At 48.4% G+C, this 22,863-nt stretch overlaps 1 protein-coding gene across 1 annotated transcript in view; it reads left to right on the top strand.

Moving 5' to 3' along the window:
- Nucleotides 1-22,863, top strand: part of LOC144179821 (high-affinity choline transporter 1-like) — a 41,164-nt gene that overhangs the window by 2,118 nt on the left and 16,183 nt on the right. Inside the window, exons 2-9 of the mRNA XM_077708253.1 lie at nt 3,969-4,096; nt 4,773-4,880; nt 7,348-7,503; nt 9,840-9,988; nt 11,796-11,901; nt 11,952-12,136; nt 17,889-18,018; nt 19,324-19,541. Coding sequence (XP_077564379.1) covers nt 3,969-4,096; nt 4,773-4,880; nt 7,348-7,503; nt 9,840-9,988; nt 11,796-11,901; nt 11,952-12,136; nt 17,889-18,018; nt 19,324-19,541 — 1,180 coding nt within the window. The remainder of the gene's footprint in view (nt 1-3,968; nt 4,097-4,772; nt 4,881-7,347; nt 7,504-9,839; nt 9,989-11,795; nt 11,902-11,951; nt 12,137-17,888; nt 18,019-19,323; nt 19,542-22,863) is intronic.

Below are 22,863 nucleotides of genomic sequence, written 5' to 3'. Positions count from 1 at the left end.
CTCACATCTGCTGCTGCGGTGTAGTTATGCAACATGGAATATTGTGACTCGCTCTGAACGAAAAACTCCGGCTCTATATGTTGGCCAACATACCTTACATGACCTTTGACAGACTTAACGGTAGGTAGCCCTAACGCTAAACCGAATGGCGTGCTGAGTATCATCAATGTTATCATGCGTCATGCTGTGTCTATATTTTGATGTCGTTATAGTTAAAGCGTAACGTTATGCCTGCCATCAGTGCACTGACCAGAACAGCGCTGCCGGCATGTGCCGCTCTGTCGCCATATAGCGTTATGAGGTTTTTCTCAAGCACAGATCACACAAAAAACATCAGCAACCACATGCAAGCAGGTTCACTGCAAGGAACGTGTTGGAATGACGGCTGCCTGAAATATAACAGAACTGGTCGCATCTATACGTCCTTGGTTGCAAGTAAAAACACGACTGGCTTGAAGGAAGTAAGCACGCAGGTAGAGATATGGGAAATGGTGAAATGCGGACTCGCGAGGTGAGTGCGAGCTACTCCAATGCATACATTTGAATGGGTGGCGAACGAGTATAAACGCGTCGCTTGAATTGACACGGCCAAGGTATCTGAAATACGCAACGGCCTGTTGCCTATGAAGACCCCCGTGAGGAGGGAAAATTTAAAATTCGGAAATCAGCTAAAGGCAGCCAAATGGCGTTTTTACTGCCATTAATAAATGGACAAAAATTCTCCACGAAAGAAGGCATTAGGGCCACATTATTCATCGCGCAGATTATTTGTCGAGCAGTCCTGCTCCTCTTGTTCTTCGCCACGATGGTTAAGTTGCCGCCGCTTCTTTCCTATTTTAGCCTTATATTACCATTTTGCAATTTATTACCTATAAAGTATTGAAAGTTCTCACTGTTCCCGACAATGTTACCAAGGCGTCTTAAAGGCAGCTCATACTAACACAGGACTTAATGAGCAGAGTTCTGAGTTTCTTCGTGTGGCGTAGCCATAGCAATTGTGTACGTGTAGTAGCTAGAGTTCGCATCTACCTCCACAATTGCTTGCTGAAGACTTGCTGAAGCGGCGTTTCGCTGGAGCACGTCGCCGAAGATTCTCTGCGAAGACCTTGAGGATTCCAGTAAACGGCCTGGGACACATGATCTCCTTATGCGGCTTGAAGTAGATGTCCTGTAAGGTATCCACCCGAAAGAAGCAACATGATTTTCTTTGCATGGCATCAGTGATGCGTGCAGAAGCGTCGGGTGCTTTGTTGACAGCGCGTCTGTTACTCCGGAGGTTGTTTGAAAGATGCACGATCGGCGGTGACAGATGAGCGGTGGCGTAACCAGAAATATTTTTCTGGAGGTGTTATTCCTCCGCCGGTAAAAAAAAAGGAAAATACTGTCTGTACCGGAACGATTCCTTATTCCCGTTTTATTCTCTTATTCTTATTTTTACATTTAAATTTGTAGTGTGGAAAAAGCATGGGCCGAAAAAAGGCTAAAAGGAAGATGCAGCACTTATAAAATTTTGCGGGATGTTGTGAAACCGAACCCCCACCCCCTGGCTACGCCCTTGCTGACGAGCGACAGGTTTTTAATCATTTTCCCCGGCCACCAAGTCCACAACATCCGGTGAACGTTAACGCGATAGACAAAAAGAAATCATCGGCGCTCTGCAAGTCGAGCCTGCTGTGAGTGCAATTAGACCAGTTGGTCCATTTAGTTGTCCTCCTGCCATTTGGGAGCAACCCGTTTTTTAGGCTATTGGTCTGCTGAAATTATTTGAGTGCTGCACCGAGAAAAAAAAAACCCGTGGCCGACAATGAAGTCAATGCAGAAGCTTCAACTGAGAAGTGATGTTATGAAGCCTGCACCGTTGAAAGGGTTAAGTTGTTCTCCTGCTTGCTCGAAATTTTCCTGTTCTCGTTTCTTGGCTTGCAACTCCTAACATTCTGCATTTTTATTTACGCCATCAAGGTTGATTATGTTTGATTGTTCATTATGGTGTTTAACTCGTCGAAGCTACATCTGGGCAATGAGGCTCGTCGTAGTGGAGGGCTACGGAGTAATTTTGACAACCTGGGGATCTGCAACGCGCGCCGAAATCTCAACACACCGCTTTTTCGCTTTTCGCCTCTATCAAACTCGGCCACCGTGGCCGAGATCAAATTCGCATCCTTGGGTTCAGCACCACATACCTTAGCCACTGATCCACCATTGCGGGAATCGGGGTAATTCTTAAGGGGGCGCTAATGGTCACTGTACCGACTGTCGTGGTGGTACAGCACCTTGGTAATAACCCTGGACGCCAAATTTTGAGTCCCCATGCATGTTTCAGCAGCGCCCTCTGACTAGTTCAAGCATGTTTGACTTTATCCCATCCCTCCATTGCTAAACTCTCCATTTTGTTATTCCCTCCCCACTGTCCTCATTCACTACATAACCTTAACCAACATAGCGAATACTTGCTTTCTTCACCTCGTTTCACCTAGTCTCGGATCGCCTAGTGGTCTACTGCAAGCGTTATTCCTTAGAACTTAATAGAACATGGCAAGTATGTGTTTCAACGAAGGTCTTCCACTAAAAGGGATTTGTGGCCTGGATACCACGCTTACTGACCGGTGGATGGACTCAACGTAGTTGGTGTACACCGCTCATATGCTCTGTCCGAGTGGCTGCTGGACACAGGTGTTTTCATTTCAGAGTTCCTATTGCTTTATTCGAGATTATCTCCAGGCTTACCAAGCGTTCAATGGCCTACCTTCAAATGCCAGTGTAATGTGGTCTACCCTCAAAAAGAATCAAAGCGATAAATCTGAAAGAATCGAGAGGAGAGCTGCGTGGTTTATTCTTTCCAAATATGATCGAAGAGATGCTGTCACTGCTACGCTAACTGAATTGGACTTGCCCACGCTCTCCTAACGGCGACCGGGTTGAAAACTAACATTCATTCACTTCTTTTACACGAAGAAGTTAATCTTAAAACTGAGAGTTACACCCAGAAAAAGTCTTCACGCTCCGTAAGACACAGCAGCCCCGATGACATCATGCCTAATTTAGCAAGAACACATATTTTTAAATATTCTTTTTTTTTTCATATAATATCGAAGTGTGGAGCAGACTGCCACCAAAGATAACGCAGCTGAGCTCCGGTGGTCTGTTTGAGAGGCCCGTGTAGACTTGTGTTATCGGAGCGCGGTAGAGCCAAGACGTGCAACTTTACATGTTTTATTTTGACATTCATGTATAAAAGTATTGTACATATCCTCAATTTTTGCAATACTATAGGCCTATGTTTGCGCGAAACGTATGTGTTTTTTTAAATACCGTGTTACGAGCCAGTACTCCTGTAAAAATTAAAAAGTCAAGCCGATCCTGTAAAATGCATTATGTACTATTCGACCATTCCCCCTGCAACGGCCCAAGAGCTAACAGTATAAATAAATAAATAAATAAATAAATAAATAAATAAATAAATAAATAAATAAATAAATAAATAAATAAATAAATAAATAAATAAATAAATAAATAAATAAATAAATAAATAAATAAATAAATAAATAAATAAATAAACCTGCACCCTCAGCTTCAAATCATATATAGCTATTCCGGATTCGCTAGCTGCGGCTGCCGCAGCTAGCGAATCAAGGCTTCATCATACCACGCAATGAGGCACCGATTACATTACTTCTCAGCCAGTACTGTGCGCCATCTGGCCCTATGCAGTGTTCCTCCAGTTTCAGGCCCATTCTTTTCTCCGGTGTCTTTCCGTGCCAGTTTACTGGACCCCCATTTTACTCATTCCTGACAGAACATCTGCGTCATTCAGGCAGAGCGGTCATGCAGGAATAGCTAATCGGCTAAGTGTCACTCATAACTGGTTCAAGAGTGCTCGTAGCATGCAAGGCTAACACACATTCTACTCAGGCCTGCCGTAACCATTACTTGTATTTACCAAACTCACGAATGTTTCTTCTGTGTCGCAGCCAACGTCTTCCCGCACGTTTACGGGAGTCTACAATCCATGCTCCTGAAACCGTCAGAGACTTCAAGATGCGCGTGCTCCTTGCCAAACGCAGAGTGCCGCTAGCGCTTGGTGTTACGTCCATGACTGGTGCGTCTACTAATAACGTTTGATTCATTCATTCATTCATTTATTCAATCAATCAATCAATCAATCAATCAATCAATCAATCAATCAATCAATCAATTCAATTCAATCAATATAACAACCAATAAAGTAGTTTATTTCAGGTGTAATATATATATCTTTCGGAGCAAAGGAGTAACGATAGCATCGCCTGGTTAGGTCCTTGCCTCCTTGGAGTTCAACAGAAGAATTTTCCTACGTACACTCACAGAATCGCATTACAGAATTAGAAACACCGCATACACAACACTCTCAATGTCTGATCAGTAACATGTTTTCAAACACAAGCGTTAGTTTCCAATTATTAGTCAAATGTATCAATAACAGTTTCCCAGCGAGATTTGCATCCGCATGAAGCGCAAGTACTCTGTACATTGCCGCTTGTAATGATTAGAGAAGTTTGTGCTTTGCTGAACTAAGGATCGAAGAGTTCCTACTTGGTGATCCCGTCCGTATACTCGTACTCTGATGAAAATGTATACTAAGCTTACCGCCGAAGGGGATGAACCAGTTCTTCCGAACTCTTGTTGGACAAAGAACTGGACAAAGGGAGCAAATTGCTGGGGTGCTCAAGAATATGAGTGTTTTCTGGCATAAAAATTACCACCGGAAAATACCTTTTGGTACTTTTTTTCTGCAGCTACCTGGGTCGGCGCGGGTTACATGAGCGGGACGGCCGAAGCCGTGTTCGACTTGGGTCTCGTCTGGTGCCAGGCTCCCCTCGGCTACGCCATCAGCCTGGTGCTCGGTAAGGGCTGCACCGTCAAGTCATAGTGATCCTTAACTTCCGCACGACTGCGGGACAAGAAGCACGGACGTAACGAAATTCGAAAACACAGACAGCTCCATGCGTCCGTATCTTTCCGTCTTTTCTTATGACGCATTCGCGCTAAAAATGCAGTCGGGAGACCTGGTGCTATTGTTTACAGCATTGTCACAGAACTTTGAAAACACGTTGAATTTCTTCATGTAGTACAGCAGTATTTCATATTCCCCCCATGACCACGTATTTGCAAAATGTCGAGAAATCATGCCCGCTTTTGATCCAGCATCACTCGAGGGTTAATCTTGGCAACGGAAGCATAACTACATTTGGTGACCGTTTCTGCCTCGTATCACCTGTTGCGGTTGTCGGATGATTTAGTGGGTCAAAATGATGCGTTTGAACAGCTACCTCCCGGGTAATTGGTCTGCGTCATCTCCACGTCCCGGATATCTTATTTCACATGGGCATCTCGAGAAATTCCTTGATTTCAGCTCGTCTTATGGCGAATGGTGAAATTGTCAGTAAAAATCGGCAGCAGTTTTCCGCATCTTGCGCAAAGCAACATTCATAAAACACTACTCATTTCAGTTATGTGATGCCCCCGTTCACGTGTCCCTCAGTACGTACACTGCGTACGCCGTTGGTGAGCACTGCTGACAATAACTACACATTTTCTCCGGTTACCCATTTAAAGCGAAGCTTGTGTATTCGCAATGATGGCGTCTGTAACGCGAAGACGCCCAGCAGAAAAGCCAACTTTCTCTGACGCTGATGATGAATGGTCGAAGAAAAAGCGTTTCAATGGCGAGAATATAACCTTTGTCCCTCGAGTTATCAAGCCGGTGTCTATCCGAGTGCCCCCTTTCTTTTTTTTATTGCGGATTTGGACATCAGCAAAAAGCCATCAACAACAAGGGTAAAACCGCTAACGCTGTGGTTGCTCGCGTAGCTTAAAGGAGCCATGAAGAGAAAATACAACTTCGTTTAATTTGAAAGAACTAGAATTCAGTATCTCACTCAGCTCCATTACAGCCACAAAAGATGTTTTTTTAACGAAAAAAAGCAAGAAGTATTTAAAAACTTTCAAATTTTGCGCCACGGTGACGTGTTATGAGCAAGAATGACGTCATACGGGCCAACAATGGGCATCCTCGATTTACCGGTCCTGGACGATCCGCGGACAGTCCGAGGACTGTGTTCCGACCGGAAGTCCCATAGGAATACATGGGAAAATCGAGCGCCGGATCGTGTCTCGGGCAGTCCGCGGACGATCCGGGACTGATAATCGAGGAGGCCCAAAAAAACATAATTTTCAGTGCGTTAACTGCACGTTAGCATTCAAGTGATGCGATCAAATGGAAGTAGAGGCCCCATTACAGACGTCCAGTCATGTGTCGTCGCGACAGGTCACTTAGGCGGCCGCCAATCGCGCAAACGAGGTTCCGTGACGTCATAGAAAAGTTGCGGGAGGCTAGGGGGTCGTGACTGCTTCACACGTTTTCTTTAATATCTCCGTTATTTGTTCGAAGATTGCGATGATATTGGTATCATTGTTATCGGGACTAAGCAGTCTTTCTCATAAGCCCAACTTGTATTTTGTCTTCATGGCTCCTTTAAGTAAAAACGCGGCATGTTCAATACTTTTTCTAGCTCCAAATACCAGTCCAGCGAGTGCTCCATTTCGACAAGGTCGAGCCATCAACGTCGTTAGACGGACGGAGGGGGCACGATTTTGTTGCACCCTGTTGTGCACGATTTCTGTGCGCCAGGGGATGTTACACCATGGAAGACTGGCCTCCTAATACCACTCCCTAGGGCCGGTTGGAAAGCGACTGGTCGCAAACCGCCAGAATAAGCCTCTGTTCGTGGGTGTGTCACGTTCTCCGCGCTTAGACTGGTGTCGTCTTCGCCAGCAATATTGAGACCTTGAAAGTTCCTCGTTGCGTCTCCTCTCTCTCAGTGCACGCGCCACTGTAGTCACCCTTTAGAAAAATCAGTAACAACGCCCGTCATTCTAAAACTGTCAAAATAATCATACGCAAGTTAATTTTATCCTACGCATGCCCCGTTGAAAGCTTCCGTTTACGTCAGTTACCGCGATTGCGAGGGATCCACCTTTTTGTTATTCTGCTACAAAGCTATGTTCCTCAAGGAACCGTTCTTCTGTCGCAGACGCCAACGCCGATGTCGGACGCGGGATTGTTTCACAATATGCAATTTGAAGCTCTTGCAATACAAAAAACACCATCAGGCAGCCGGGACACTTCTGTTTGCAACTTCCGCTTTGGCCATATTTCAACTTGCTGGGGAGGACACCAGAAAAGATTCTTCTCAAGCGGCACGGCGTTGACAAGGGTTGACCGGGGCCCCCTGCTGTCAATGTGGCATTCCGTTATACGTCCCAGAGAGAGTTCGCGCAAATTGACATTCTCGGCCTGCAAACACGCAGGTGGGTGGCTGTTCGCCGACAAGACCAGGGAGGCGCGGGCGGTGACCATGCTGGACCCCTTCCAGCAATACTACGGCCCCTGGATCGCCGTGCTGCTCTGCATACCAGCTGTGTGCGGCGAGGTCTTCTGGACGGCCTCCAACCTGTCCGCCCTCGGTGGGACACGAAAGCGGCTTATGCAATTTGCGCCGCAACGTAGGAAGAGATTGAAGTTGTCTTGTGATTCTCAATTTATTTGAGAAAGTTTGGAAGCTAATCATCCATAAATGAACTGCCGAAGTATGACTGGCCAGTTGCGCTGTCACATCAAGTGAGATTTGAGCGACAGCTGCAAGGTGCGGTTTAACGGGACTCAGCAAACAACTACCCTTTGTCCTTTCGCGCGAAAGCATAAGAGCGCCACTGAAACATTTATGGCCAGCTCCCGAAACCTTGCGACCAGATGAATTCTAGGTTTCGCCCAGAGACCACACAAATCGAAGAAGTGAGATAACTTAAAAGGGTAAACTCACCACACGGGCAATAAACCCTTTTAGTCCCCCCCCCCCCCCCCCCCCCCACTCCTGTCTCTATCAAAACATGCACCAAGCTGATTTTTTTTTATTTTAACCCTTGGGTGTCTTTATTCTAACTGCGTTTTTTATATCATCGAGGACAATGTCTAATAACCGCAGTGTCATTATTGTTCGCACTCCCCTTATATAGAATATATTACAGACCTAAGGGTTGCAGAAGAAAGAACGAAGGTCCGTCGTGAGAGCTTTATAAGAGAAGTACCGAAGCCTGTGCCCCAGCTCCCAGGGGAATAATTACGAGTTTCGTCAGTTTTTACGCGGATGTTTAAGGGGCGCATGAACCCAAAATGTAAGTTTTGATAATTCGAACGATTGCCTCGTTAGAATAATCCTGACACCACTTAACACGAACTTTGCTAAAATAGACCACATAATGAGGAAAACAGGCAATATTCATGCGACACCCTAGCTGCGTTTCTTCACTGAACTCACGACGTATAGTCGGCAGCATGTTGCGTTTGGGTGAGGCCGGCAAAACCCAACAAGAAAACAGGGATTACGAGCTTCCAGCATCAGTTATTTGCGCGTAAATTCAGTGCACATTCTATTTATAGCAGGAAGAATGGCGGGGTATCACTGAAAGTTACGAACGGACACGTAAAAATTGCGTACGGAGCTTTGGGCTTGTCTGACACGACACCGGTCAACTTGCATCAGTGACATCGCCACTTACGGGAGGCCGTTTGTCGAGCATACCCAATTGTTCACAAATGATGACTATTAACCGCAATAAAAGCAAACCTTGTATTAATCCGGTCTGAAACAGAGCAAGTGCTGACAGTGGTCTTTGAACGCTATTATCCCCCGATCTCTGAAGGCAGACAGTAAAAGAAAGGCAAGAAACCTTTGACGTTTCGCCGTTGGCAGAAGCCTTAGTTAGCGCAGTGATGTTCGTTCTAGGTACATTCCCTTAATATGTCAACGCTGAAGTCCCTAAACACACGACTTAGCTCGCGATTTGAAATTCTGGCTTCAAATGTTTATTTTCTCAGCCAATGAAGCATCGTTTGCTGCCGGACGAGCGCTGGGAGCACCATAAAACACCATTTCTTTTAATAAAACAAGGTTGTATTTTGTCTTCGTGCCTCCTTTAAGCGTTCGTATGCAGCGGTGACGTAGTCGTGGTTTCGGCCCCCATCGTGAGCGCTGATACCTCCGCCAGGCCTTGGTCTTGTTCGTTACATCCGTGTTGCCCGCCTTTCGCTAAACAGGGCTTGCTTGAAACGGACGGCTCTGAACAAGGCACGCAAGATTTTCGCGTCAGGAGAAAGCGACCAAGGACAGCAAGGCGAGAATTCCATATGGTCATCCTTTATTTAGTAACACCAGACATGGCTGTAAACATGGTAACTTCCCATGGGTTTGGAAGCTTAGATATTTGAAGTAAGGTGATTAACAGTGGCAACTGCACCAGTTTTGACTGACACAACACTTATTCATTTTCGTAGTTTGTGGGAGAATGCTGAGCTAACTTTATCTCAGCTCATGCGTGCATGCGTGCGTGCGTTTGTGCGTGTGTGTGTTTGTGCGTGCGTGCGTGCGTACGTGTGTGTGCTTGTGTGTGTGTGTGTGTGTGTGTGCGTACGTGTGTGTGTATGTGTGTGTGCGTGCGTGCGTGTGTGTGTGTATGTGTGTGTGTGCGCGCGCGCGTGTGTGTGTGTGTGTGTGCGTGCGCGCGTGCGTGCGTGCGCGCGTGTGTGTGTGTGTGTGTGTGTGTGCGTGCGTGCGTGCGTGCGTGCGTGCGTGCGTGCGTGCGTGCGTGCGTGCGTGTGCGCGCGCACCCGGACGTGCGGGCGTGCGAGAAAGATGGAGAGCTGTAGCCCGCCTCCCAATCCACCCCTACTTCATCCGTAATTTACGTACACCACCCGTGGTGTTCACTTATACAAACCCCACGTTGTTGGTGCCTCAATGCAGGAGACACGGCGTCCACCATGGCGCATCTGAACTCCACTTTCGTTATAGTGGTGTGCATCGCCATCATCGTCCTCTACACGTCCTTGGGTGGCCTCGCCTCCGTTATCTACACGGATATGGTCCAACTGATCACCACCATCCTGGGCATGGTTAGTTATCAGTGTCGTCCGCACTGTAGTCGGAGAATGGTTTTTGTTTTTGAAGAACCGAACTGGTTAAAATGCTTGTGGGCTCCGTTTCCTAAGTGCGTTTTCGAACATTTGGACATTTGACGGAAGACGCTGTGTTGAGGCGTAGGAGCGAAAAATTGAGCCAGCGCCTGGGTTTAAATTGTGAGCTGAACCTTTATTAAATCTGCACAGAGCAAGGGGTAATTCTCACAGGGCCGCTCCTCCTCCCCTTTTACATCATGGAAGGGGGAGGGTAAGGCGACCTCACAAAGAGAAACAAAACTGACGCGATTGAACCTTACTGCAATGCTTATCTCCGTAGCAAGCTTGGTTACCATGCCACGTTTCACAATTCAGAGCGAATTTCTCCGTGAAAAGTAAAATAGTTCCAGTAAGCTTTTCAGGTTTGGAATGACTGTGAAACGCCTTTTCCGATCTCCATGAAATGAGCACGACTACAAATTTCAAACTTAGCCCACACATCACCCGAATATCCCACTTAGAAGTTCAAAACACCACCCATGAACTGAAAATGCAACCTTCAAAGCTCTACCCTGCACATTACCCTACCTCTTACTGCTTTGCTTTAAATACAAACCCAGGGCCACATTCATATATTCTGTAGGCACCGGGAAAAAAAGAAGCTATAGAGGAACGGCTGCACTGACCTTAATGATATTCAGTAAAACTTGTAATTAGGCAGCACACCTAACACTTTTCCAGTGAATCACCCATAACGTGGACGTCATCTCCAGTGCGTTGAAGGCGCCACATCGAGTTCGGCCACGACGAGGGACAAACATTCTACGATGTCAATAAATTGCGCTTTAATAACACAAAAATGACGGTTACAAAGGCCTGTATTAGTCATTTTTTCCCGAATTCCAAAATGAGGCCACTTTAACTCTTTCCGTCAAATCGGTTATAATATGCAGCACATTGGCGGGATATTTGAACTCCTCATCGCATTTATTTCTGTTTGAGAACAATGGCTAAACATTTTATGTGCTTAGTATAACATCTGCAAACAGGGTTCCAAATAGGTGCCAAATAATTCGAAACCTTCAAACCTTGTTGTAGATCATTTATGGCATGTTCCTTGTTACCTTGAAATATAAACTCTGGTCAGGTCAGGAGAAAACATCCGTGAAACGCTTTGGAGCGAATGAATTATTTATGTCCAAGGCCCGTATTTTACTTGCACACTTCAATGTTTGCCGTGACGTCACCCATTTCCTTCCCAACCTTCTCTGCAAAGTTCGTCATGTAGTGTATTCTTAAGAATCCAAATTCTACATGCTTTGTATAATGCCTTGTATAACCCGGAGAGGCTAGCTTCCAAACACAGCACTTCCGACATCCTCTAGGTTTTCCCAAATTTGAACTCGGCGCGACATGTAGCTCTGCAAAAACGCCGCAAAGCATATCTCTGACGCTTTCGAGCACTTCTTACACTGCTTATAGGGAAGCTGCCTACACTATAAAGATTAAAGTACGCGGGTGGGAAGATCACACAAATGTGCTACAAATATCATCGTCGGCAGAATGACGTCACAAATAAATCCAGAGATCGCCATAACACCGTCACATATGTAGTGTTACCTGGTACGAACTATGAAAAATCGTGAGGTCATCGGCGGCTCCTCCATTTTCCAGAGCTCTCGCGATTATGTGAATCCATCATGCTAATTATGTCGCGGGGACAACGTCCTATCGCAGTCAAGGACGACGCTATGGCCCATGTTCACTTCTGATTCAAACTGGCCAACCTTTTTCCCTTGGCCAGTCCCTTGCGAGGAACGCGGCCCTGGCAGCTGACGGCTTGAAATTTGACAACAGGTCGCCGTGCATGATACATGAATTAGGCACCTCTAGTCAGTCGCGTGGCAATAGTAAGTGGGTAGACCGTTCGGAGCAGTGTCTCTACATCCTGCGTATCGAGGGAATGTTGCTTATCGGACGTTTGCGCGTTCGCAGTGGTCGTGCCTGCCATTCTTGACGACGAGCAGTGCCGTTGGCACGATCGGCGCCCCGCACAACTACTGGCTAGGCAAGATCAACAACACAGACATCAGCCAGATGGTTGACCTCTTTCTGATGACCACCTTCGGCGGGATTCCTTGGCAGGTACTTCCTTAAAGGGGCCATGAATACAAAACACAAATTTGGTTCATTTCAAATACTGACACCACATTTAGCACAAACTTCGCTCAAATAAGCTATATAATTGGGAAAAAAGGGAGTGGCCATGCCACCCACTAGCTCATCTCCCTCAACAGAACCTATGATGTCATACCAGCCAGCTCTGCGATTGCCGGAAGCCGGCGAAAGCAAACGCAAATTAGGCAGAGCTTATAAGCTTGCCGAACAAGGTATTTGCGCTTAAATTTAGGGCACATTCTTTTTACAGCAGTAAGAATGGGGGATAAACAGTGGAAATTACGAAAGCACGCGTAAACATAGATGTACCGAGTTGTACTGCTCTTGGTACTGCATGCACTACGCCGCTTTCGAGTTGTCTTACACGCACTGGCCGATTGGATATTCCGTTTCACGAAGCGATTAGTTTCTACAGTAACAAAAACAGGCCAGGTGCAAATACGGTAAAAAAACAAAGCAACGGCAGACAACGGTCCGTGCGCGAGTACGGTGGCGCCATCTGGGAAGACTGCCGGCAAGCACCGCTGCAGCCAAATCATGCAGTGCAAGTTTGTTTACGCGCAGTTATGACTTCATTGCTGACGTCGAAAACGCAAGATTTGGTGAGAGAATCAACACTTTAACCTAAATGGATTAATTTCTTAGGGAATACGGCAACATTTGCTGCCCCCCAAGCGCTAGGAGCTCTATAAAACACGAAATCTTTCGAATAAAACAAACTTGTATTTTGTCCTCATGTTCTCTTTAAAGGCTGTGGTACTTTTAGCGGTGTTTATTTACAGCGGAGCTGCGTAGATGTAGCCTTTTTGTCCATCTGATGAAGGTCGGGCGTCACGCAGTGATAGGAGCAGGTTCTCAGATCCGCCGGAGACCACGAAGAAACCGATTCCAGACCCACCGATAGATGGCGCAATGGTCTCATACGTTCTCTCGTAGCGGTCGATTTCTCTCCCTACAGCTATGGCAGAGGGGAGGGACCCTCAGGCCGCTGGCGTTTAGCTGCCGGTTCCTTTGCGCGAACCGCAAAATTTGCGCGGTGACGGTGCTGCCATTCTTGCGCAAGCGCCGGTTGACGTTCGAGCCGACACAAGCGAACTACCACTCCGCAGTTTCAGCAGCCTTCACACTGGACAAACTCGTCGTGCAAGTGTTTCGGCTCCGCGTGGGCCCACTGCCTCAATACCTCGCCACTCAAGCCCAAGGGCTCGCCTACGCCAATTGTATTCCGTGCCTCCATTATCGGGTTTTATGAGGATTATAAAATGATCTGGTCTTGTCCTGTCGCGGACGCCAATAATTGTCAGGTTCGGGGTCAATAATAAATAGAAGAAACTTCGTAAACGAGACAGTCCATATTACCCGAAACCCTAACAAAATGCACACACTCGACAGAGACAAACTAAAGAACAATAGAGAAAAACGCCCGCCTCCCCTCGCGGGAACCCTGGTGTGATGCGACGCTGAGGGGGGTTCAAGCGCAAGCGGAGAGCAACCGTCGACCGAAAGGCCGCCGGAGAGCGGCACACCGGTTATATGCGCAGCGCGCCCGAAGGAGAGGAGACCGCGGAAGAGAGAGGACTGCACATGCGCCGGCGCCAGTGTGTCTGCCGCGGCTATGACGCAACACAGTTCAACACATGGAGGAAAGAATACTCAGGAGAGGCCTCTAGCATCCCAAAGCATTGCAAAAAGTGTGGAGGAAGTGGCGTCTTTTTTCTTGAGCCCATGGACAACGTTGCTTGTTTACAACTGCGGCGACCAAATTTGGGCGAATAGAACGGACAAATTTTTAAGGTGCTTGGTATGTGGCTGCCTCGCTACACTTGCAAACCAGCGCAGTCGCTACGATAAACGTTTTTAGATTAGGCCAGTTTGAAAACTCCGCCTTCGGAGGCGGCCTTAACTCGTACCCCGGCCGCAGCGGCGCTTACGGCGCGTCGAGATCGGCGGAGCGAGCCGCTGCCGCCGCCGGAGACCTGCCGGGAAAATCCCCTTCGCTCATCGTTGGCGAGAGCCACAGTTCGTTCTTTGCTCGCTTTGCGTTTCTTCTTTGTGAAGTGAAGTGAAATTTATCGCTGCTGAGACGTAGCGTACAAAGACCGCAGTGTTGTAAGACCCCAAACAATGCTCCCGTCGTCTGCGTTCGCCATCCCGCGAGCCTGTTACTATGACGACGACAAACGCTACTTTGCCAGGCTTAAGAGCTGAAAAATCGTCGTTCTATCTAAAAAACGAAGGCCGTTTTTCGATTGAAACTTTGGGTGAAGGTTAGAATGGGCAAATTGAAGGCGAAATGAACTGCTTAGAACATGACATCGCACCGAGGAATTAGCGACGAAGCTGTTTTCGCTTCGAAGCGGGAGGGCAGGGCGACGTCATGTTAGTCAAATCAAACCGGAGACAGCAAAGGATAATGGGATAGAGTGCTGGGCTCTGTGGGCTCAAGTCATGGCGGCACTCGGCTTCATAAATGTGACGTCAGGGCCTCTCCTAACCTTTTCTTTCCTCCATGGTCCAACACAATCCACTTTAATCCAATCCAATCAAAGCCAAGCCAAGTCAATCCATTTGAATCCAATCCAATGCCCCTCGCGAGAGAGGGGCATCGGAGAGGAGAGGGGGTGGGTGGCGGAGAGCGCAGCTCGCGCGGCGAGGAGAATGGGGGAGGGGCGGACGACAACAACGCCGACGACGCTGCATGGACAAGGCGAGTGAATCAGATGCAGTCGCACATTAAAATAGAGGAACTAGCGAGAATGCTGTATGGAAAGCGGTAACGAGTTAAACGAAAAAAAATGGCTGTGGCTCAGCTCAGCTAACCTTGGCTATGGAAAGCAAAAGCTTGGCTTAGTCTGGTTCAGTCTTGGTTTCGCTTGGTTAGGTTGGTTTCGCTTGGTTAGGCTTGGCTTGGTTTCGGTTGGCTTGGTTGATGCAGCTGTATTGCCGATAACGACTCAACGTCATTCAGTCCCGTGCAACGCTCACGGAAGGAGGCCTGCCTCGCTTTCATTCACGGCGAACGCGGCGTTCCCCTTCTCCGGGGGCAAGACGAGTCGCGTAGCCCGAGACGACCCACCCGCGCATTCGTGGGAGGCGGCGGAGTTGGTCGGCTGCCGATCAGCTGAGCGCTCGCAAACGCAGCGGCCGCCGCCGCTAGTGGAGCAGAACGGTTGAAAATGGGGCCCTTTGCGTAGCGCCGAAAGCGGGCCTGGCGAATGACGCGATGCGCTTCAAGGGCTGTGTCGCAGAGGGCGTGTCTCGGGTCAAGAGGTGAACTTGTGCATCCGCGGCGAAACCGCGGGACGAAATTTGTAAAGCTTTGCTTTAAAAGTCAGTCTGGAAAAGAAGGAATAGGACGCAGTACTTGGTTGTTACCGGCACAAGTCGGAAGCAGCGTTGAAATGTTCAGGTGGCGTGTCGCGCGGTTGTAGAGTGCGCTCCGAGCTACCGCCGCCGCAGTGCAACGAACGCAGCTTTCTTGGGGCGTCGCTGTCTTTTTTCGATGTCCGGCCACCTGACTCGGTTGCGAAGGAAAGGTCCTGGAGGCTGCGGTTGTGGACGACTTCTTTATGCACGGCACGGGTTCGAGCACTCGACCGCCGCGTCCTGGTCACAATCCACCGTTTACCGTGGCTGTTTCTCCCATCACCGGCTCGCCTCTGCCGCCGGCCGCTGTTTTTGGCCGCTTCCGATTGGCCAGCGGCCGGCGCGAGCTCGTTCTGTGGTCGCGAGTGCTCGTCGCCGTAGCCTGCGGAACGACATTGGCGGCGCGTTCCTCTAGTCTTCTTTTTAGTCGTCTTTCACCACTACTTCTCTTGTTGTGTGGTCATTTCTTCTCATGCGAGATCTGCGCGTGACACTCGCTACGTCGTCAGCAGTTGCTTGCATGCCAATGTCACGGGTACGTACAAATTCTAATGCATGGCGAAAACCTTTTTTTCCGAACACTTACCTCATGATTGGGAATTGAAAATCTGAAACGAAAGTGTTGTTACCCCAGAAATATTCGCGGTCCTGCACTTCCTTTCTAAATTCTAGAGCTCGTCTTCAGACTCCGGCAGGCGCCGAAGTAGAGCCCTCCATCTTTCCAGCCCATCACATGACACATATTACACAGACGCCACGTTTACCGACAACATGGCCACAACTGTCACGGTAGGTCCACGTGAAGAAACCATCCGTCAACACTGTAATGTACCTTCTTCTACAGCTGCTGAAATTCAAGCCATTGCCGATTAGATCATGCTGCAACCCCATTCAACTGACCAAATTACCATCCGCACGGATAGTCAATCTGCCCTCAGAGAATTCGCAACTAACTCCTTACCTGCGCACATTCATCACGAGCTGACATGCTACATGGCAGCCCAGTCACCTGCACGTATTTCTAGAATGGGTCCCCGAACACCAGGGAATTGTAGGGAATGAAAGGGCTCATGCCCTTGCTCGTGCAAATCGAAACCCGAGCGACCCTCAACCCTGGCCCCAGGACTACAGCCCCAAGGAAGAACGCGCCGCCCATCGCAAGGCCCGGAGGCAACAGCTGAAGGACCTTCGCAGATCCCGCCGTAATCTTCCTCCTCCCACTTCTGACCTCACACGCCGCGAAGGCACTTACATCCGCCAGGCTCAGACTCTCTCCCTCCCTTGTGACCTCGTTCTTCACTATATCATGACCCGAGATGGCACGCCCCACTGTCAGGTGTGTGGTGCCTATCCCGACGTTAAACACACCTACTGGACTTGCCCTCGCGCCAGGAGATCACCTCACTTTCTTCATCCACACCTTTTACCATCCCACATTCCATACTCATGGGAAAACTGGGCCGCTCCTCCGCCTGATCTTCGCCCCATCCTTTGGCCTCGCCTCGCCCGGCACATTGCCCACGTGCGGGGCCATGACACCTGCGGAATTCCCACCTGAACATCTTCCAGGCCCACCAGAACCACATTTTCGGCAGCCCGGACATGGGCCACTTTAAATAAAGTTTGATCTCTCTCTCTCTGTAGAATGGTGGGAAAGATATCGTGTTTGTATCATGACGAGAGAAGAATAATTTCATTCATTGGCATTGGCATCTACAGGATTGAGCTTTTGTTCTGAATAGAACTGCAGTGTTTGTACGGGTGTATATTGTCTCTGTCGTTCCATGAAGTTATGCGCGCACTTCTAATCGCTGCTTTGTATTTCAACCGCTCCTGCTATAGCTCTGAAAGGGCTGCAGTATGTACAAATAAATAAATAATAAATAGAATGCTTAGTTGTCATTCAGGCTCTTTTGATATTGCGCTGCGATACGAGCACAAACAGCAAACCTAGCCGCCTGAACTAGCCAGGTTCTCCATGTGGAGGAAGTATACGAATGTGCAAAAAGAACTTAAAATAAAATGATTTAACGGGAGTTGTATTGAGCACACATTGCAACTCCATCGCTAAAATAACTTGCAAACTTCCAACAACATTTTGCAAGCCACAGTGCCTGATTTGGTTGTGACGGTTGCGTACCATTCTCGGAAGTTCGGTATTCTTCCCATATAGTATGCCGTTACGGCGTTCACTGCCTGTCGGTTGGGTAACAAAATGGGTTGCTGCGCGTAATTTTCTGCATGTGAAACAGAGTTCTAAATTCGGGAACAGAACGTAACCTGTAGCCCCTTTGCTCGTTTGTGAATATCAACACGCGTATCCGCGAACCCTGTCGTTGTGCCCACTGCGCAGGTCTACTTCCAGAGAGTCCTGAGTGCCGACTCCATCTTCACGGCCAAGATGCTCTCGTACATGTCTGCCGTGGGCTGCATATTCTTCGCCATCCCGCCCGTCATCGTAGGCGGCGTCGCCAAAAGTGCCAGTACGCCAATCGTTATGCCTGTATTTTCCATGCTTTACTACATCGCACAAGCGATGTAGGAACACGGCAGGGTACGCGGGCAGCAATGCCTACGTTGTGAGTTAGCAGGAGACTTGAGTATCATCACCAGGATTTGACTTCCGATTGTTCCAGCAGGGAAATCAATTTAAACTCTAATTCGGCGTGCCTACCCGTTGGCTCCGATATGTGCAAATCAGAAAATACGGATGCGTAGTACACCTGCGGTCAGTGCAATTAAATACCAAATTTTAGCAAGCAAGTGATCAGAGGGAAAGCAACATGGCTCGGAAACAGAAATAGGAGTAACATGTAGGTGAACACGGGTTAGAGCTTTATTTGGATGGTGGCACTGTTCATCTTGCTGCGAAAAGAGATGGAAAAGGGATGTTCACCGTAGTTACGCCTTCTAGTTTTCGTACTAGCTAAGTAGTACAAGCTACTAGCTACTTTTTCTACTTCTACTAGCTAGCTACTATGTGGTTTTTCTTAACTAGAAGCAGTAGTCTTATCTAAGACTACTAATGTTACCTAACTGTAATTTCGGCCATTATTAAAAATAAAACATTATTTTCGATTGCGCTTCAAGAACACTATGCGGTGGTTTTGTCGTTCTCAGCTTGACGTTGGGAGTACCCGCTTGATGCCCCATAAGCACGCAGAAAGTTTTTTTTATATTAAAACGCATTATTAATTCTGTTAAGAAATGGTGCAACAACGCGGTGCCAGCATAGAGGTTGTGTACAACTTGTACAACCAACTTAAGCAGCGCCCTACGTGATTCGTGGGAGCGTTGGTGCGATCTGGTCTCGGTATACATGCCACCGTCTGACAGAATCAGTTGTTATTACGGTTGTTGATGGCGTCAGTGAAGTATCTGAGCTAATGAGTATGTACATTTTGAGTTCACTGAGATGAGGTTGCAAAGTGACGTGCTAGAAACGTAACCGATGTATAGAGTTTGAATTGTGGTTCGGCACAACAGCATAACTCAGGGCTAAAGGGATGCAACAGCGGAATTCCATGGGTTAATTAAGGCCCTGTGTGGTGATAATCAACGGGAACTTCAACTCGTACACGTGGGTGCTTGAACAGCCACCGAGCGCAGGAATCCAAGTGTCGCCCCTTGCGGCGTAGTCCATCGCTGTAACAAGTTTGTTATCACGGCGGATAAAATGAGAGTTATTTCAAATGAGTAGCGGAGCTGTTTTTGTATTCTGCATACAAAAACAAACAAGAATGCACATTCCTACTGACATCTTCTTTTCGCGATCCCCGCGCGAGCAGACTTCACGGCGGCAGGCTACACGGGGCCGTTCAACCTGGGCACCGACCAGCGGAAGCACGTTCTGCCGCTCGCGTTGCACTACCTGATGCCGGGAGTCATGTCCATCGTTGCCCAGCTGGCCATCACGGCGGCAGTCATGTCATCCGTGGACTCGTCCATGCTGAGCGCATCGTCCCTCGTCGCCCACAACGTCTACTTCAATATCTTCAGGCCAGAGGTCGGCGGACAGTGGACTCACTCATGAGTGCACTCACTCTGACTCATTTAGGCTCAAACTCACTCCTGAGTTTAAGTTTGAGTGAGCGTGAGACTAGTGTGACATGAGGCCGATTGAGTTTGAACCAGAGTGAGCCCGAGTGAGTTTTAGTACGTGTGTGCCAAGTGATCCCGACTGGTTTTGAACCCAAGTGACCCCGCGTGATCCCGATTGAGTTTGAGCTGGAGTGATCCCGAGTGCGTTTGAGCCCGACTGAGTATGAGTATGGCCGAACCAGAGTGGGTTTGAATACAATTGCTACCGAGTGAGTTCAAATCTGAGTGAGTCTGAGTCCGAGTGAGTCTGCATCAGACCGCTTGAGGATGTGTGATGCTAAGTCCGTGTGAGACGGGGATAGCTGAGCCGGCATTCGTGTAGGATATCGGCCTCCATGAATTGTTTCCGGCGTGATTGTAGGGTGCAGTGGTGGGCGTAAGATTTCATATTTAAGCCGAAGTAAATCCATCAGTTCAAACAAACCAATCAGATTATAACATAGAACATGGCTAGCTGCTGATCTTGTTCATTCCAAGTGGATGAAGTCACTGTTCGCCACAAATTATTTGGTGACCCAGAATGCCGGTGAGGGGACGCATGCCTTTCTTGACACCATGTACGAGTGCAGCAGTGTTCTTTTAGGGGCAGAGCACCTTACGGGCTCCAACTGTCAGCGTATCATGCGGTCGTCGCCGTTCGACGTCGTATTCGCATGTGGTCACGGTACTAAAACAACGGGACACTCGTTTTCCAACGCCTCGCGCTAGAACGGACACCCCGCTAGAAAAGGACACCCCAGGACTAGAAAAGAAAAGGACTCCCCGGGACCTCCTTTTCGCGCTAGAAAAGGACACCCCGGGACACTCATTTTTCGTTTGCACTGCTTGCTTGCTTTTATTTCGCTGCTTGCTCGCTTTAACTTTAAAATTTGCAGTTTCCCGTTTAGAATTTTACTTCTCCTCCGTCTTCGTAATCGGTATGACACGTATTCAGCGCGCGCCGTGTAGCAAGAGAGGGAATTACAATCTTTGAATACACTGCATGCTTTGCCGCTCTCCAGGTTTCAGGTTAGAAGAGATGGCTCGGTATTTTTCTGGCTCTGTACCCCTTTTAAACGCCTTGGCGTGTGATAATCCACTGGTGAGGTCAAATGGGCTGCTTATCTCGCCTTTGACTCGCGACGGAGCCTCAAAGAATGTGGTAGAGGGTGGTTAACAAGCAGACGGCGGAGCCTGCTTGCTGCTTGTCCCCCTGCTTCTGTTAACGATTAATGATATGCCAGGGGTCATAAAGGAAGAGGTAAGCGTCAAGGGGAGGAAGAGGCGGTGGCCGTCCCCTCTGCTGTTTCGAATGAGGTGTCAACTGAAACGTCCGGGCGACGCCCGTTTACACCGAAAACGACCGCATCAGGAGATAGTCATGGTGACTAGTCGATTGCGTGAAAATTCAAATTGATGCCACTAGGGCGCGCAAGCTATAAAACTAAATGTCCCGATGAAGGGAATCACGTGGGGTAAGTAAAAAAAAAAAACCTCACTGGGTATGTACATCACCTAGTCATAGTGAGTCATAGATTGGGTTAATATTCAAACTGATTCCGCAAGGGTGTGTAGGGGACCAAAATTAAGCTCTAGGTAAGGGAAATCACGTGGGACAAAAATGCGTTATGGTTATATCATGAGGTAGTCATGGTTCGTCATAAATTGGGTTAAAATTCAAATTGATGCCGCTAGGGCTTGTGGCGCAGCCAATTGGTCTCGATGAGGGGAAGCACGTGAGACAAATGCAAAAATGCTTCCTGATTATTATCATGACATCGTCATGGCGGGTCGTAGATTGGGTTAAAATGACAAATTGTAGGTCTGAATTAGAGCAGTAACGCAGGTCAAATAATGCTTCATGGTTAAATTTGGGATATAGTCATGGCGAGTCATAAATTGGGTTAAAATCCGGAATGGAGCCGCTAGGGCGTATGGCAATAAAAGGTCTCGATGAGGGGAATACCGTGGGACGAACGAAAAAATGCTTCCTGGGATGAATTCTCTAAAACGAGAGGCCATCGTTTTGAAACGACGCCGTAGCACCATGCAAATGCATGTGTTCTCGGGCGGGGGCGCCGCTTTGAGGTGTGGAGCAGAGACGGCAATCCCCGCGGAGTGCACTCGCACAACGGCGCAAAGCGACACCCACTTCCCCCCGTCGTTTTGCGTGTCGCTTTGCGCCTTTGTGCTACTGCACCTGGCGGGGATCGCCGTCTCTGCTCCACACTTCAAAGCGGCGCCCCCGACCGAGAACACATGCATTTGCATGGCGCTACGGCGTCGTTTCAAAACTACTGGCATTTTTTAAATGCAGAGCATTTCTTTAACTCACGATGTCACCCGGCGTTGTCGGCGTTTGCGTGCCTCGGCGTCCGCAACAGCCGTTCCAGGTGCGCCCTCTCCCCTACTCCTCCTCGCCTGCTCTCCGCTGCTCCTCGCGTGTTCTCTGCGTGCTCGGATCGCGTTCAGCAACAGGTGGGGCGCGCATGCGTCGTAGTTTGGCGCGGGAGCAACAACAGTTGTGGCGTGATCGTGACGTAGTCGTGACGTAGTCGTGACGTGGTCGTGGTGCGGTCGTGCCGTGATGGGGCGGTTCTCGGCGTTCGCTCTCGCTGTCAATTTCTTTCGAACCAGGTAAAATCGGGTATGTGCGGGGCTCCAATCCAGCCATCGCCTGCGCTCTCTTCAGATGTTGTCGTCGGAGCCAGCGTCCTACTTAACGTCGTGCGCCCCCCGAAAATGCTCTGCATTTGACCGTGCCCCTCGCGAGGGGCATGCTTTTCTGTTTTGCTACAATCATGGCTGCAGGCTTACGAAAAGAGGGGGAAGGTAGCGGGGTAGGAAGCAACCGGCGAAGACAACAACTCCGTGCTCATCAACGGATAATGAATTCCGATATTTTTTTACTCTGTACACCAAGCACGAATATCAAGTTACGCATGGTGTTTTTCTTGAGTTCGATAACGTGACCCAGCAGCTTAGTAGGAGAAGTGTGGACATGCAAATACCATCCATTGTTTTCTCTGTCATGGAGAGGCTTGTACTGCCCTCTTATGTTGCTGTTACGCTAAAGAAATAATTCTTTTAAAGAATTCGGCCCCATTATCACGGCATACCATGGTGGGACGTATATTGGGTTCAAATTCATAATGACACCGCTGGATCGTAAGGGTGACAAGTTATAGTTCTCGATGAGGGGAATTGCGTAAGACAAATCAACAATGCTTCATGGGTAAATTCATGAC

The sequence above is a fragment of the Haemaphysalis longicornis genome, unplaced genomic scaffold (genome assembly GCF_048455015.1).
Source record: "Haemaphysalis longicornis isolate Haplotype H1 unplaced genomic scaffold, Haemaphysalis longicornis Haplotype H1 scaffold_4, whole genome shotgun sequence".
Taxonomy (NCBI): domain Eukaryota; kingdom Metazoa; phylum Arthropoda; class Arachnida; order Ixodida; family Ixodidae; genus Haemaphysalis; species Haemaphysalis longicornis.
This window is presented reverse-complemented; position numbering and strand designations above follow the sequence as displayed.